At 44.6% G+C, this 16,512-nt stretch overlaps 1 protein-coding gene across 8 annotated transcripts in view; it reads left to right on the top strand.

The window, feature by feature from the left end:
- Positions 1 to 14,539, top strand: part of LOC131589301 (excitatory amino acid transporter 4-like) — a 42,898-nt gene extending 28,359 nt beyond the window's left edge. For 5 of the 8 annotated variants that reach the window (XM_058858599.1, XM_058858597.1, XM_058858600.1 and 2 more), the window contains 9 exons: positions 341 to 598; positions 1,450 to 1,587; positions 2,383 to 2,587; positions 3,440 to 3,482; positions 4,067 to 4,407; positions 6,574 to 6,807; positions 7,850 to 8,044; positions 8,473 to 8,607; positions 9,983 to 10,555. In XM_058858599.1, the coding sequence (XP_058714582.1) occupies positions 385 to 598; positions 1,450 to 1,587; positions 2,383 to 2,587; positions 3,440 to 3,482; positions 4,067 to 4,407; positions 6,574 to 6,807; positions 7,850 to 8,044; positions 8,473 to 8,607; positions 9,983 to 10,181 (1,704 nt within the window). In that variant the 5' untranslated portion in view covers positions 341 to 384 and the 3' untranslated portion in view covers positions 10,182 to 10,555. Of the gene's footprint in view, positions 1 to 340; positions 599 to 1,449; positions 1,588 to 2,382; positions 2,588 to 3,439; positions 3,483 to 4,066; positions 4,408 to 6,573; positions 6,808 to 7,849; positions 8,045 to 8,472; positions 8,608 to 9,982; positions 10,570 to 12,187; positions 12,215 to 12,889 lie in introns of those variants that run through there. The other 3 variants (XM_058858605.1, XM_058858604.1, XM_058858602.1) reach the window with 3 other exon arrangements.
- The last annotated feature ends 1,973 nt before the right edge of the window (positions 14,540 to 16,512 follow it).

Raw genomic sequence — 16,512 nt, 5'->3', positions numbered from 1 at the left:
ATAAAAATAAATTCCATTCCAAAGTGATCAAACTCCTAAGAACAAGCCTGGGTGGCTATAGAGCCCTCTCTGGCTGCCCAGGCCAACATAAGCCACTCCTTAGTGCAGGCTGGGTGCTATAGAGGCCAGAGCTTCTCTAGAGGCACCAAAGCAGTAGTGACAAGACCCTGGCAGACCTTTAGATACCCTTCCCCAAGGTCTGCTCCTTGAAAGTGGTCAGAGGAATTCATTAATCACCTTTGAATAAACCTTTGTAAGCAGGCCCCAGGGAAATGACCTAAAGATGAAGGCAAGATGTGCCATAGCTTATGCTTTCCTGCCTGTACTTCTCCCTGCCCAGCATAGGCAGAGCTGTGCCTGGAGGACTAAGCAGCTGTCTTGACCATGAGCGAGCAGAGCCATGTCAACAGCCTGTTCCTCAATGAGGATGCAGCCAAGCGGCTCCACGCCGACAGCCGGGTGCAGCGGTTCCGGCAGGCTGTGCAGAAGCGGGCGGCACGGGCCAAGAAGCGGATGCACAGTATCAGTGCTGAAAGTGCTAAAAGCTTCTTCAGGAGAAATGCCTTTGTCCTCTTCACCATTGCTGCGGTCCTACTAGGTATGGAGATGGTGGCAACATCAGGCACCATTTATAAATATGGAGAAATGTTTATTTTACAAATATTTTATTTTATCGTGGCAGTTTGACTGAGGAGGTAAAGCTGATGAGCTGACAGCTCAAGGTGGTGTCCACATCATGAGTACTCCTGTGTGCAAGATCAAGAGACCCAACAGACAGTGTGTATGTGGGAGGGAGTCCTTGTTGATCCTTTCTAGCTGCAGTATAGAAACAGTCAACAATAGAAAGAGTTTGATGGTCGTACTCAACCAATCCTTGTACAAATCATCTAAGTTTCTTCAGAGGCACCTTGTGAGTGCAGCTGAAGCCACAAGGGCTTTTCAGATTTGTCCCACAGCTTTAGCCTGACAGGACCAGAACTGCTGCAAATGGCCGTGATGCAATGCACACCAAATCTGTTTAGCAGATAGCAGGTTGTCCCTAGCTTTTGATCCAGGCTTTATGTCTCTAACTGGCTGAACTCAGCTTTAAGAGATGGGTAGACAAAGAATCTGAATGTAGTCACACTTATTTTAGTCTGGGAGATCATATACCTCATCACAGCATTTTGTATTCATGAGCCTCTTGGGAACAGACTCTAGAAGAGCAGAACAGGCAAGGAACAGAGACCTGTGGTTTCACACAAGGCTCTTCTGCACATAAATATGTCAGAGGGAGAGAGCATACCATAAAAACTGGATCACAGCCTTTTAGAAAATGAGTAGTTGTTCCTATGGGAAGAGGAGGAACTGAGAATAGGTGAGAAAGAGAAATGCCACATTGTAGGAGTCAGGGACAAACCACTGGATCACACTGTCCCACTTCCATTTTCATCCCTTGCTGATCCACAGGGATTATCCTGGCCTTCTCCCTCCGGCCCTACCAGCTGACCTATCGCCAGATCAAGTATTTCTCCTTCCCTGGTGAGCTGCTGATGCGTATGCTTCAGATGCTGGTTCTTCCTCTCATTGTCTCTAGCTTGATTACAGGTAAGAAGTGCTTTTTGCTGCTTTCAGCCAAGACAATGGCCAGCAAAGTGTTTGGGTGACCAACTGGAGGTGTTTGGATTAGCTTGGCTAGTAGTAACAAGCATGAATCTACAGACACAGTGAACATGATCCACACTGAAACCCCTGCTGGCTCAGTAGTGGTGCAGAGAAGCAGAAGACTTGTGCTTTCTTAGAAGACTGGGGATAACACAGTGCAGTGGTTCCAATGCCCAGCACTTGAGCACTAACCAGGATTTAATCCTACATAACTGCAAATATCTCCAAGTTTGTTGCCCAAGTCAACTTCAGGTTTCCTCCAGCCTAGAGGAGGCTAATTTGTGTCAGTCCAAAAGGGTTGAAGTTGATCACCAGCTGGAGGACTTGTCTCACCCAGATCCTCAAAGAAGATATGACACACAGCCAAGCTTTCAGACAGCAGAAGGGACTGCAAGGTGTTCCACTTGCTGAAACATTCCACCGTTAGGGACTGAAAGGCCCAATGTACTAGGAGGGGATTATTTCCCTTCTGAGAGCTTTAAAAGAAAATTGCTACATTCCCAAATGCAGACTAAGATCCACCAGTACTATGCTTCTTCATGACCACAAGCCGTATTTTTCCCTAACATCATCACCCTGAACTCCAAATTCTGTTCCTTGTAGGCTGTGCTTCCTAGAGACCCTAGCTCCCTGTCCAACTCATGCAGGTGCCTTGCACCTTTTGAACCTTCCTCAATCTTTCCCTTTCTCTCTAAGATGATAGGCTTCCTCACCTTGTCTCTCTGTGTGACACCCCAGGAATGGCTTCACTGGATAGCAGAGTCTCAGGGAAGATGGGGATGCGGGCTATCATCTACTACATGGTGACCACAATCATAGCTGTCTTCATCGGCATCTTCATGGTGATCATCATACACCCAGGAAAAGGATCTAAGGACAAACTTCACCGAGAAGGCAGAATTGAGCAGGTGCAGACCACAGATGCCTTCATGGACTTGGTGAGGTAGGTAAACAAAATGGTCTCATGATGAGACTATATCAGTGAGATTACATTCCTCCATGGAGTGTCCTTTTGAAATATCACAGCTTTAGGCATACAGTCTTCGGGAAAGACGTTAATGGCTGAGTCTTGGCAAGCCTACTACTTCTAGCTTAGTCTAGCTAACTGGCTTTGTCACTCCAAGACTGAGTGCTTGGCTTGGAATTCACTCCTTCTCCAGAGGTATTAATGTAAGAGGTCATGGTGTGCTCAACAAAACAAATAATGAAAATCATCAGTGGCTACCTACCTTTCAGAAATTCACATGGCAAAGGTTACTCCAAATATTTATCTTCAATGACCAAAGGAAATGGTTCCCAAGACATTGCCTTTTCTTCCCTTGCTGTGACCTTACTCAGTGAATTGCAAGGCTTTACCATCTCAAGTGGCATAATGCCATATTTTTGAGGTGCAGAATAATAGAGAGCTCACATGACAGCTGTAGAGATGAGGCTGAGACCAAGGCAGTGTATTAAACATTGTAGTATGGTATTGTTTCAAGGTTCAGTTGTGTTTGATGACGGTTTTACAACATACCTTTATCCCAGGGCAGTATGTGTGTCATCTCTTTCCACATACTTGAATAACCTTCTGGAGTCTGAAAACATGCAGTGGAAGTCTGTCAAGTTGCAAGAGGTGCTGGGTCCAGATCAGCATATTCTCTTCTTCTGTCAGTCAGACTGAAAGGGCTTAAGTGGACATTGTGAAAGTTGTGACCTCAGACACTGCTCCAGGACAAAGAAGTTGGCCAGGAAGACCATGTTTTCCTCCTAGTTCAACAGGACAATAATGCTTTCCTTGTTTTATCTACTGCAGGAATATGTTCCCGCCCAACCTGGTAGAAGCTTGCTTCAAACAGGTATGAAATCTCATCTTTGTGCCTTGTGCCCTGGACCATGGTCCTATCTACTTCTCTGAGGGATGGAATAGCACTTTATTCCCCAAGTCTGACTGCTGCAGGAGGCATTGCAGATTTTAGTCTGTATTATAGCATCCCCCATGCAAACTTTTCAAACTGTCTGTACATGGGGGCTTCAACCTCCATCCCATCCCAGAGAGGCAGGAAGGGTTTGCATGATCTCAGATAGCAGGCTTGAACTGGCAGTGGTATGGAATAGATTCTTCAAGAATATGTCTCTTTTGCAGTGCTAGTGCCCTTCATAGCAGCACAAAGGGTTATGAGAGAAGCCAGAATATCTCAGTCCTCATGACATGAGATCCTCTAATGGTCTCTTTTGACATTCTGCTCTATGAACTCTCTGAACTTTCTGGTGAAAGCACTACACTGGGGACCTTGAGAACAGGCAAAGAAAGTTTCCCACACCAGTCAGCAGCAACTTACAGTACTCTCCTTACTTTAAGAAGGGATGTAAGAGCCTAGCATGTGTTCTGATCATCTGAACTAGGGCCTGTGAGTGCATTTGATAATCTGTGTCTTTTCAGTACAAGACTCAGTACAGCACCAGGGTCTTCACCAGAACCATCCTCCACAGCAGTAATGTCACAGCAGGTGTGACAACCACTCAGATCCCTGTACCTGAGAATTTCACCAGCATCATGGAGAATGTCACTCATGCCCTGGGAACCATCTCCGAGGTGCTGACCTTTGAAGAAATCATTCCCATCCCAGGCTCAGCCAATGGGGTGAATGCGCTGGGACTGGTAGTGTTCTCCATGTGCTTCGGTTTGATGATCGGCAGCATGAAGCAGAAGGGACGGGCCCTGCGGGAGTTCTTTAACTGCCTCAACGAAGCCATCATGAGGCTGGTGGCCATTATCATCTGGTGAGGAGCACGGCCGGTTGGAGCAGGAGGTCTGCAGGTGCAGTTTCCATTGACATGATGAGAAGTGGGGTAGCTTTAAGGATTTCATGCACAAGACAGGAAAAGCAGATGGGCACAGCTCTATTTTGGCTCCATCAAGCTGGAGGGAAAAGTCTGGATGGGATATTTGTTCACATTTCATTTCCTGTTCTTTTTGTTTTTGCCTTAGAAGTATCAGGTACACCAGGACTTGCTTTTCTTGAGGCTTCTGGAAACATCCTTGGAAGACCAGAGAGCTGGAGTGGAAGATCTCTTAGCCTCACCAACAAGAGTAGGGTGTGAGGCTTTCTCACCAAAGGCTTTCCTTCCAGCTGTGTTCCAGGAGTCTGACTTAGCTATGAATCACAGTAACCCTTTGCCCCTTTCCTGCTTTCAGTGTGGCAGCTGTATGTAGTAATGCAGTAGCTCTGAGAGCTGAGCTGGGTTGAGGACAGCTCAAAGTTACTGCCTCTCAGTTTGAGGTTTCCCAGATCATGACTTCGCTGGAGCTCAGCTACTCTTTGCTTTCTGTGCAAGGCTACCTATGACACATGGTCCAGACAAACAAGGCTGAGACAAGTCTACTCTAGAAGGCAGCATTTTACCAAATACTGCTATTTAAGCTTTTTACCCTATTAGGGCTCAAAGTTTTGTCAGGTACTGCAAAAGAGGATAGATGCGGGTCTGGCAGAATACATTCAAATGTCTGACAGGGAAGAAATCTGTCAGCCTGACACCCTCTCCCATTTTAGATCCCTCCAGCTTCTTTTGCTTGGTCTTTTAAGTCACCGTCTTTTATCTCAGAGCAAAATCCTGAGCACAGCAGGACAGGCCTTACAGAAAAAGGTACAAAGGGGAAGAATATCCCTGAGCCAATAGCAGATGTTGGGACGCCCCACTCCCCCAGGATGTTTTACTCCATGTCTGAACCAGAACTTGGGGCTTTGCTTTCCTAAGAACAGGTAAGACTTGCCTGAGGGCACAGAAGCAGGAGCATGAGCACAGTGCAACAAGTAGACCTGCATACTACTACAGAGACCTTCAACACCCCTCCTTAAACCTCCCTTTAGACGAAGGAAGGCAGGGTGTTTATGTATAGAACATTGGTTACACTTGGACACTGCCTTTGCATGCCTTCCTGTAGCCACAGACTGCAGATCATCTCCCAGGAGCGTGTTTTTCTTGGGGAGATCTGGTCACTGGCTGCAGCCAAGGATGTGTTCTAACAGGAAGGTCAGAGGAAATGAAATATTTATTAAATCCTTTCCTGAAACTTTTCCAAACCTCCCAGGCTAAGCTGGAGTTTGGCATGTAGATCTCTGAGCCTTGTGCATGAGTTGCATGTGAGCTCTTGAGCTGCAGAGGCCCAGCCCTTAGAGGTGTGGCCACAGAGCTGGAATTTTCTTTTTTCTGGAATTGTTATATTAGTACCCATGATTCTCTCCATATCTGACTTACGTCTTCTTTTCTGTGGAGCCTCACTGCTGCTTGTCAGCTGCATTGTTATGGAGGGGAGGGAAAAGGCACAAGAAATGGAAAATATAGGTACTTCAAAATGGGGTTTTATATGAGCCATGGCTGCTTTTACAGGTGTTGATGTGCCCAGTGCTTGTTTTGCCATATCTGGAATCCCTAGATATTCATATTCCCTAAATGTGAGCATCTGAAGACAGCAAGGGTGATATCCCAGAGCCTATAGGACACTCTTGCTTTTACTCCCTGATTCCCTGTTTCTCCTGTACTTTCCTGTGCCTCTCAGGAGAAAAAAAAAATACTGTCAGCCCAAGCTCTGTTGGGAAAGGAAGGAACTCTGAAGGTTTCTCTACATAACCTTCCTTATCAATTCTACAAAGAGTGTTGTAGAAATGTAGAAAACGCAAAACGAGGAGGAAACCACCACTGCCCATGCTGTGTGCAAAACAGTGCTCAGGTCCCCAGGCATGCACCAAGAGCTGATTTTTGACCATGGGATGAACAAGTCCCAGCTCTCTCCAGGTTTCTAGAAAAGAAACAAGTGGTATAAACCAGTGATTAGACGCAGTGAGCAGTTATGGTATGATGACTTATTTAACACAGACAGCATGTCTTAAAGCTGGTGTGAAAGTGTGGGAGCCAGTCCTGACCGTCAGCCTTGTGTTTCTGTCACAGGTATGCTCCAGTTGGGATCATGTTTTTAATTGCGGGCAAAATCCTGGAGATGGATGATCTAGCAGTGATGGGAGGCCAGCTGGGGATGTACACACTCACTGTTATCGTTGGACTCCTCATTCATGCCCTTTGCATCTTACCCCTGCTGTACTTCATTGTCACTCACCGAAACCCCTGGGTGTTCATTGCAGGGCTCCTGCAGGCTCTCATCACAGCCCTGGGCACCTCCTCCAGGTATGATGGCTATGTATGAGTGGGGTTTGGGCTGACAGAGTACTACATCTTAGCACTCCATTGCTCTCAATGCAGCACTGTGGTCTCACAATTTCTAGCACTAGCGGCTTTTTGCAGTGAACCAGACAAGCTCATTTGGGAGTGGAAAGGTTCCCTCTGTCCTGCTCAGAAGCCCTACTCACATGACTAGCTCTGACCATCACTGAATGGCCCATCCATATACCTCCTGACAGAACATGAGGTTGACTTTGCTTACCACTGAAATGCTGAGCTCAGGACAAATATCCTGCTGAATCACAGCATTATTCCACATGCACATACCTCTCACACATGTACTTGCACACATTTTCACATTCATCTCTCCCAGGCACACAGACTGTATGCAGCTGTCATTAAACTTCCCAGAGACCTGGGCAAAGGCATCAACACCAGTATGTTCAATGACTCAGACTGCCATGTCACACAGCCAAAACAAGGGATGGTAGGTAACTGTTGTCTCACTAAGTGCTATGTTTCTGGTTATATTCATGTCCTGGCAAACACATAGCAGGCTCTTCCACATACATTCTCATACCATAACACATAACATTTTTCCTGCTCACGTTCTCTTTCAGAAACAGTTCTTTGCTTTCCCTGCAAGATATATTCTCAAACACATGTGATTCTTGTCTTATGGACTGAGAGGGATGAGAAAGGGCTCAAGTTTTTTTAACAGCAGAAAAAGGAATTCTGGTCTTGAGGCTCTGCCTTATTACCCTGAATCCTCCTACTTTTGGTGCTATGCCAGCATCATCAGCCTCAGGGTTATACAGCCACTGTCCCAACCCCCTGAGAAAAGACATGTCAGAATGTGCAACTGCAGTGTGCACCATATCTGAGGAAGCTTTGCTTAGACTGTTCTTTCTCCTAGCAGCTTCTGGCCTCTGGCTCGCATGGCAGGGTGAAAAAGCAGGTGGGTAAGGTCAAAAAACAGGCAGAGGCTTAGTCCTTCTTCCAAAGTCAGCATACAGGCAATTCATGTGGTTTTGTAAATTCCTTTCAGCTCAGCAACTCTGCCCATAACCTTCAGGTGCCTGGAAGAAAACAATGGTGTGGACAGGCGCATCACGAGGTTTGTGCTGCCTGTGGGAGCCACAATTAACATGGACGGCACTGCTCTGTATGAGGCCCTTGCAGCCATCTTCATTGCACAAGTCAACAACTATGAACTTGACTTTGGGCAAATCATCACAATAAGGTGACTTTTGAAAGAGTTTTGAGACTACAGAAAGGGTTTCAGTTTTGTTGTTTTCTCTGAGGTGCAATCACATTCCTGTTTTGCACAGAAGAGACAATATGGAAAAAAAAGTATGGGAAAGAAGGCTTGTACTACAGCTCCAGGGGTCAAAGCACATGTGGACATCATGTATTTGAGGCTCCACTTGAGCCCTTCTTGCATGTCCAGGTCTTAGGAAAAGCTGTGGTGTGCAGTCTGTTATGAGGGGGTGTCTGGCAGGGGCAGCCTGGCATTGTCTTGATGTCTCATGTGTCACCATCCCTCTTGGTGATCAGGGCAGAAGGGCTGCCAAAACAATGATGAGTTTGAGCTGCCTCCTGACATTTCTGCAAATGCGACCAACTCTTTTCTTCCCTTTGCTGATAGCTCTGCTTTCCTGTTCCCTCCAGCATCACTGCCACAGCAGCCAGCATTGGAGCTGCAGGTATTCCCCAGGCAGGACTGGTGACAATGGTTATAGTGCTGACATCAGTGGGGCTGCCTACTGAAGACATTACACTGATCATCGCTGTGGACTGGTTTCTGTAAGTTCCCTGCTCAGCAGGCATGCACTGCTGTGCATTCCTGCCAGTGCTTACAGACCTTATCTGTATTTCTGATGTCTTTGCTAAAAGCAGGCTCACTAAGCTGTACAGTTAAGCTTAAAACACGCCTGTATTCCTGAGACCTTTTCACAGTAGCCCTCTCTGCCCATGCTGGAGTCTTCGCCATGTTCTTCAGTGACTCAAGGCATCAGACGTCACTTGCTGATCAGCCTGGTGACCAAACAGAATGTCCTCCATTTGCTTTATTTAAAATGTGCACAGAAATTATCTGCAGAGTCATAGGAAAAGGTTGTGCCAATAATAAGCAAATCCACACTAAAGAATGATAGTTCTGGGATGAGATTGGGCTGTACAAGGCTGAAGAGTGTTCACATGGGTGCAGTTAGCCACACTGCTACATTTCAGCTTTCTTTCCCTTTGAAATAAAATCACTTGGGACAAGTGATTTTATAGGAGTGCTCTTAGGAACCAGATTGAAGAATGCATTTGTGCACAGTTCCACCTCTCTGTCTTCTCAAACACCAAAATCCTGATAGATGGATACACTGTCAATATTTCCTCTGTTCTTCTGTGTCTTGTATTGTTGGTTTGTAGCCATAACAGCCAAAATCTGCTCCCAGCCATGGCTGACCAATTGGAAACAGATTTGCAGAATACCTTCACTTCTCCTGTGGATTGTGCATAAGAACAGACTTTGTTGGGAAAATCTCCTAATAAGTCAGGTTACTTCTTGTGCTCACCCAGAGTAGATTATTTCAATCAGGTGCCACTGTTACCACTGAAGGATCTGATGGGGCGCTGGACTGGTGGCAGCTTCCGTGGCTCTGACATACTGTTGTGGTTGTAAAGAATAACTCATTGCAAAACATCTTTTAGATGTGCTATTTTGCTCAAAGAATCTTGTGCCTTGTCTTAGTGCATGCTGTCCATGCTGAGGAAATCTGTGTCCACAGCAGTTCTGTCATAGGTTTGCACCAGAATTTCAGCACTTTTTGTAAAACAAAATGCAACTTAAGTGAAACAGATGTGGGGAGGCCATCTGCAGCAAGGCCTTTGGAAAGGACAGTGTCCATGTAGAAACAAAGCAGCCTTCCTCTTCATTGGTGTCAAGTCCAAAACTTTTCAGTAAGAAACTGGAAGTGCAATAAAACAGGAATGAATGTGAAGCTTGAGCTCAAGGATGTCAATCAAGAAAGGCTCTCTGGGAGTCATTTTCCTGTCAGCGTTGAAGTATCCATTATTAGAATGACTTAGAAAGCAGAAAAAGTTTCACTGAAGATGTTTCTTAAAATAATCTTCATCCCCTTAGCTGCTACTCTGAAACTGTATTTCGTTTTTCTCTTTGATTTTTCAGGGACCGCCTTAGAACAACTACCAACGTCCTGGGGGATTCTCTCGGGGCTGGCATTGTGGAGCATCTCTCCCGGCATGAGCTGGATGCGCAAGACTGCGAACTTGGTAAATCTGGGACAGAGGAGAAAGAACAGCTCTCCCACCTGGTTTGCCCACAGAATGACACCCACAGGCACTCCAGGAGGGAGACTGCGCTGTGAAATCAGGCAGCAGAGCGCAAATTAATGCTGTAAAAAGCGAAAACTTGAGACAGAAGTCCAGAGTGGAGGACAGAAAAAGACACTTTTCTATCACCTCTGCCACATGCAGTCTTCCCTAATCCTGTTGCTCCCCTATTTCTCTCTGACTGGCATTAAAGAGGAGATAATTAAACTGCAAAGAAAGCCTGATTTAGTCATTCTTATGAGGCCAAATAGTTAGACTTGAGTAAGGAAGACACAGTGAAGGAGCTGGACTAGGAGCTCCTTTATTTCTGAACTAATTAGCCACATGACTCAGGAGCACCACCATCAGTCGACTGGCACCAAAATGTTACTGTAACTCTGTCCTGCAAGATACAGCTGCAAAGTCTTCATTTGGTTAGTACCTTCACCCAAACAAGCTTTTAGCATTGACCTCCTTGCTCACACTCCTGGTGTTTGCACAGATACGCACTTGATGCTTCCTGAGAGCTCCACTGGCAACCAACTTGGTTGCCATACTAGTCACCCACCTCCTGAAGGAATGCGGGATCATACAGCAGGGACAGATGGCTGGTAGCACCAATAGGGGTCAATAGGCTTCTCATCAGTGGAAGATCTTAAAGGATTGTAAAAGAAGCAAACAGTTAAAAAAATTATTAAATCCATTATTCAGTCTTGAAAAAGTTCTCCCCTCTAACAAGGTCTGCCAAAAACAGTTAACTGCATTTCTCTTTAGCAAGCTCTTCTCATCCTGCTGAAACCATAAGAGGAAACACAAAGTTTAATAACAGTTTTCCCATCTGAGCAGCTGAGTAGGACATCCATGCCAGGAATGACTCCCTTCTGTGCCAGATTTTCTCAGAAAACAGTATCACTCCTCATCACAGGATTCCTAAGGAAATTATTCCTGTGGTCATCTCTGCCTGTTTTCAGAAGTGACTTCCTCTCAGTCACATTGCTCTAGAATGTGCTTTCAAACACCTCTGTCTTTCCACAGGTCCTTATCTTTTATAGGCAGAGCCAAATCACTTCTTAGTGGTTGCAGAAGTTTGACAGATACCAGACTTAATATTTCAGGATATATTTTTCGATTCCTACCAAATGGAATTCAGAGTCTAAAGATAGAAGTAGTGACCTGCTTCATCCATGCTCTCTCCCCTTTCCTTGGCATGGCCAGGAATACAGCTGGTATCTCTCACACCAGTGAACAGGACCACTGGGACTTGTTCCATAACATCCAAGTCCATGAACATCCAGAAAATGAATGTCTATAACTCAGCCAGGAAGATGTTAAGGATCCACAGTGTTTGGGCTACTGCAGGATAGTAATGGCTAAGAGCAGGAATAGCAGTGAGCAGCCTCCTGACCCACTGAGGAACTATCTAAACTGGGAAGTTTTCACTTGAGGCCTGCTCTTTATTCCAAAACCACTATGTCACTTACACCCCTCTACCCCGGCTTTACACACTGATGTTTTTCATCCCTAGCCATAGACCTACACTTAGAGATGCACATCGTGGAAGGAAGACCTCAGAGGCATTGCTGGAGTCAACTTTGCCAATCACAACTGCACACCTGCCCATGCTGCCCTCCCTAACAAAGCTTCCTCAAACACATTTCTTGAGATGTTCAAAGCCAGATCCTGAGGCTCTTTTTAGTTGTTCAGAAACTGCAGGGTTACATACAGGTGCTGCCACACTGACATGCTGTAGGCAGAGTATTTTTATGGGCTGGACAATTATTTGGAACCTGAGATAAATGCACAGATGCATCTCCTTCATGTAAGACTGGTAGTAGAACATGGTAACTAGAAGTGTGCAGTAGTTCTGTTTAGCAGTGGCTAGCTCCAGACTGTAAGGCAACAAGTTGTTTGCTGACTGTTGAAGGCAGGTTGCTTATTTTGACAAGAGATCTACTCAAGCAGGAGGCAAGTGAGTTGGATAACAAATTATTATCCTTCCCTTTGTAGCACTTTTTTAATCTTGTTTGAATACTTTTATAATGTCTGCTCTTCTCCTTTCTAGACTAAACAGATCCTGTATATATCACAGGTAATATTCATGTTGCTCTCCTCTGGACTTTGTCCTTGCTGTTCCACATCTTTCTTGAAGTGGAATGACTAAAAATGACACAAAAATCCAACTAAAGATTTATTATTAATGAGCACTGAGGAAAGAATATTTTCTGTACGTTAAGATTTAGACCTCGGACTCATGTTACCATGGTTGTTAGCAGGCTATGCATCGACTGATCAGGATAACTGTCCCTGATGCATACATACAGCAAACTCAAGTCTGTTCATCTTATCCTAACTCTTAGCAAGGTTAGACTCTTCCTTTGATGAGATGGCTCTATCTGAGGACTGGATCTTAATCAAAGAGTTTTCAGATACACTGCATCAGCTTGTATCTATAGTGAGCTAAGACAGCACTAGCTTATCAGTAACACTGCTCAGCTGATGAGTCTAAACCTTCATAAAGAACAGACCTGCTTATAAAACCCAGTTAAGTGCTTTATTTTTTAACAACAGCATGATAGCATCAGCACTAGTCCAGTGGTAATATATGGTAATTCCCATATCATTTTAAGCAGGACTGCTGCCTATCAAGCAATTTCCCAGTCTCTGTTTGTGCAGTTGATTATTATTATTATTATTGAAGTATAGTAATTTCAATTTGTCCATATTGAACTGCTTCTTGGTTTTTTTGTTTTTTTTTTCTTTTCAGACTATTTGTCCAACTTTTCAAGAAAACATTGAATTCTAATCCTGAAGAGACTTCCTGTATAAAAAGGGCAAACTGAAGGATGAATCAGAAGATTGTTGGATTGGATTCTAGCTCAAATGGGAATTAATTCTGGGAAGTCCTATGGCTTGGGTTACACAGACAGTCATACTAGAAAGTCATAAGGGTCCCTTCTGGCTTTATAATATATGCACATACTTTCTGGCTTAGATATCACAAAGGGTCTTTCCAGCTCAATCATTTCTAAAAGCTATCTGAAAGGATCCTAATGATACTTCAATAAAACTCAGCAGGAGCCTAACCTGTTTTCAGTTCCTGTTAGCAGACATGTACACATATCACAAAAGGGTGATATCTCCATACCACATTGCATCCACATGTTCCCAGATGTTCCCAAAAAGTGGTAAGCACCAAGCCTTGCCATTTGTGGTTTCCTGCTTTCCACACAAGATTAACAGAGCACAAACACGTAGAGGCATAATTTTCCAATAATGCAAACCAGTCTTCCTTTGGGAATTTCAGAATTCAGTTTGTAGATTTCAGCTCTGATGTTTACCCATGTTATTAACCAGATTATGATTGAGATTATCTGTTTAGAGTACCTCAACATCAAAGTATTGTCAGAAATTTGCATATACTTACATATATATCTATACATATATATGAAAGGGGTACATATGTGCAAGCATACGTATACACTGAGTCAATTTTTTTGTTACTAATCCAAGAAGGAAAGCCAATATTACAGTCTCCCTATGTGTAAACCTGCATATTTAATTTTGGTGCCCACCTTGATTTACTCATTTAACCCTGTACTTAAAAAACTGAGGCTGTTCTACTTCGTTCCAGAAATGAGTCTTTCAAAGCCAGATTTCCCAGAAAGGAGCTCAATGCATGCCAATTTTGACATGTACCTGCTGGTGATGAAATGAGAACTTCTCAATGTATAGAAAAAATTCTCCTCTGTGTCCTTGTCTGTACACATCTCAAAGATCCGCATCCACACTGCACCTGTATAGGCAAAGGCCAAGCTTTCAGAGCTCAGTCAAGAATACTAAAGTATTTGTACTCCTTCTAAATCCAGTGCTGACCTTGTACTAACTCAGCCTTTAAAACTGGATAATTGAAAGGTATTTTATAATTTTATCCACCATCTTTTAAAATTACCAGATATTTGTGAGCTTATGCAGTCTTTACTGCAGTCCTGCTGCTTCAACCTTCAGAAACTTTCTAAGTTTCTCATATTTGCAAACAGATCTCTTTATAATGATTACAAATGGCATGAAACAGAGAGCTATCTCAATGTGTAAATACACAAGTAGCTCTTGGATAAGGACATAACTCTTCAATACTAATTTGAAGAGAGAAAATCCAGGAAAAATATGGATTTTTCAGTTAGGCTGCATGTCATTTTATGTATGTGATACATGCACCTTTTTCCAGGAGTCAGAGCTGCCTATGAAACTGTATGTCCTTCTGCTCTGCCCAAAGAACTGGAGATCAGTACTGTACAGTGTGTTCATGGTATTCGTGCAATTTGACTCTGTTAATTCCTGAGGGCTTTTTCTTCATGCTGTTATTTCCAGTGTTAATACAGATAGTTTCCATATTTGAAAAATAAAGGGAATTTTTTCCACAATACTTTTCCATGATTTTTTTTTTATTATTATTATTTTTCCTCAGGTCTGTGACCTTCCAAAGCCAGAGACATTACTTACCACATGAAGTATTATACTTTCTTATCTCCATGTGCCTACCTCATGGGTCAAATACTAATCTCAGATTTTGACAAGGCCTTTCCCTAAAGCTTCTTATTTGATGCCATCTTTGGCATATGTCCATAAACTGACAAAGCTACATGAGGTTTGCTTCATCTGCACCAGACTGTACACAGGCACATACTTCCATCTAGAAAATCCACCCCCAAAAGAGATTATGTGGAAGAGGTCCCAGAGGCTTGAACAGTAATGGGTTTTCATTACTTACTACAATGTTGCATTAATGGCATGGCATCTGCACAAAGTGAAACTTGGTTGTTGCCCCCCTGATATCCCTTTTTCTTGTCTTCTGTTCCCTAATGGACAGGAATCAAGCTGAATAACTGGGCTGCTGGGTGACATAAATAAAGGGCTAGGAAACCTTCTGCTCCCTTTACCAAGCCTTTATTAAAGAGAACAGGGCCTAAAGGTGGGAGTTCGGGGTGAGCGCTGCACCCAATGGTCAATGTCCAGGAGGAGGATCACACAGGCCTGTCATCATTAGCTGTCGGCAGGACTGGAGTCTCTATCCTGGCAGCAACCCTGCAGAGACCTCACTTTTGGCTCAACAGTCCTGGGGAGTCTTCCTGCTCAGGTACTGCCTAGGTCATGGGGACTGGCTCATCAGACTGAGACTGGCATACCCAGCTTCCTCAGGTCCTTGCTGCCTCCGTAGTGTGGTTTGCTAGATGTTCCTTGAGAGTGGCTCGTTGTCCAGGACTGTCTTTATTCCCAGGTGGTAATATGATTTCAATATGCACCTGTGCACAAGTCTTTATGGGAAATGCGGAAGTTTGTCCTGGGTAGCAGCGGCTAAATTACCCGACGGGTTGGAAGGGAATAAGGGGGGGTACAAATGACTAAAGGCAGGGATAAAACAAGTAAGAACTTTTTAACAACTTAACCAGGGACATAAACTGGGATTAGAACAGGAACATAAAATTTGAACATTGGTTTTATTTATAACACTGGGGAAAGGGCACCCCCAGTCCCACAGCACCCAAGAAAGGCAACAGCAGAGACTCAGAAGTCAGACCATAAAACCAAGATAAGCAGGTCTGAGGGAGGCTGCCCAGATCCATTAAAGCCTAATAGTCCAATTGGGGTGCATCTGCCATATAGTCAACCCCTCTGGCCCTCCCAGCTATGCAGACTCCTGTGTGGTATCACCAGTTTGGCTGAGGGGTCCCTGAAGATCCGCAGTCAAACCCCTCTGTTCAGAGCAGGAGCAACTTGCACAGGCTTCTCAGGACTTTGTCTGATTGGATTTTGAACATCTCCAAGGATGCCGGTTCCACACACTGTTCCAACACTCAATAACACCCATTGTAAAAATGCTTTGCTTTGTTTAAATAGAATTTCTTGTCTTTTGATATGTGCCCATTGCTTATTGTGTTTTCACCAAATACCACTGAAACAAGTCTCAAGGCTCTCTTGAATCTTCAAATTTAATTTAATCTTTCAACGGGATGGAAAGATGGTCTGATGTTCCCATCATGAAGTTCAGCAAATAGAAATGCAATGTCCTGCACCTGGGGAGGAATAACCTCACACACCAGGACACACAGGGGGTCGGCCAACCTCCTGAAGAGCAGCTCTGCGGAACAGGACCTGAGGGATCTGACGAGCCCTGAGGTGAACCCGAGCCACTGCTGTGCCCTTGCCTGTCCTGGCCTGGTGAGGTCCAGGGAGAGGAGCCTCCCCTCAGCACGGCCGGCAAACTGTGTCCAGCTGTGGGCTCCTCACCACAAACACCACGGACCAGTCCAGCAAAGAACTGCAGAGGTGATACAGGGACTGGGCATCTCCCCTGAGGAAAGACTGGGGGAGCTGGCACTGCTGCCTGCT

The sequence above is a fragment of the Poecile atricapillus genome, chromosome 28, assembly GCF_030490865.1.
Source record: "Poecile atricapillus isolate bPoeAtr1 chromosome 28, bPoeAtr1.hap1, whole genome shotgun sequence".
In the NCBI taxonomy this organism is placed as follows: Eukaryota; Metazoa; Chordata; class Aves; order Passeriformes; family Paridae; genus Poecile; species Poecile atricapillus.
Note: the sequence above shows the minus strand (reverse complement) of the source record. Positions and strands in the feature narration are given on the sequence as shown.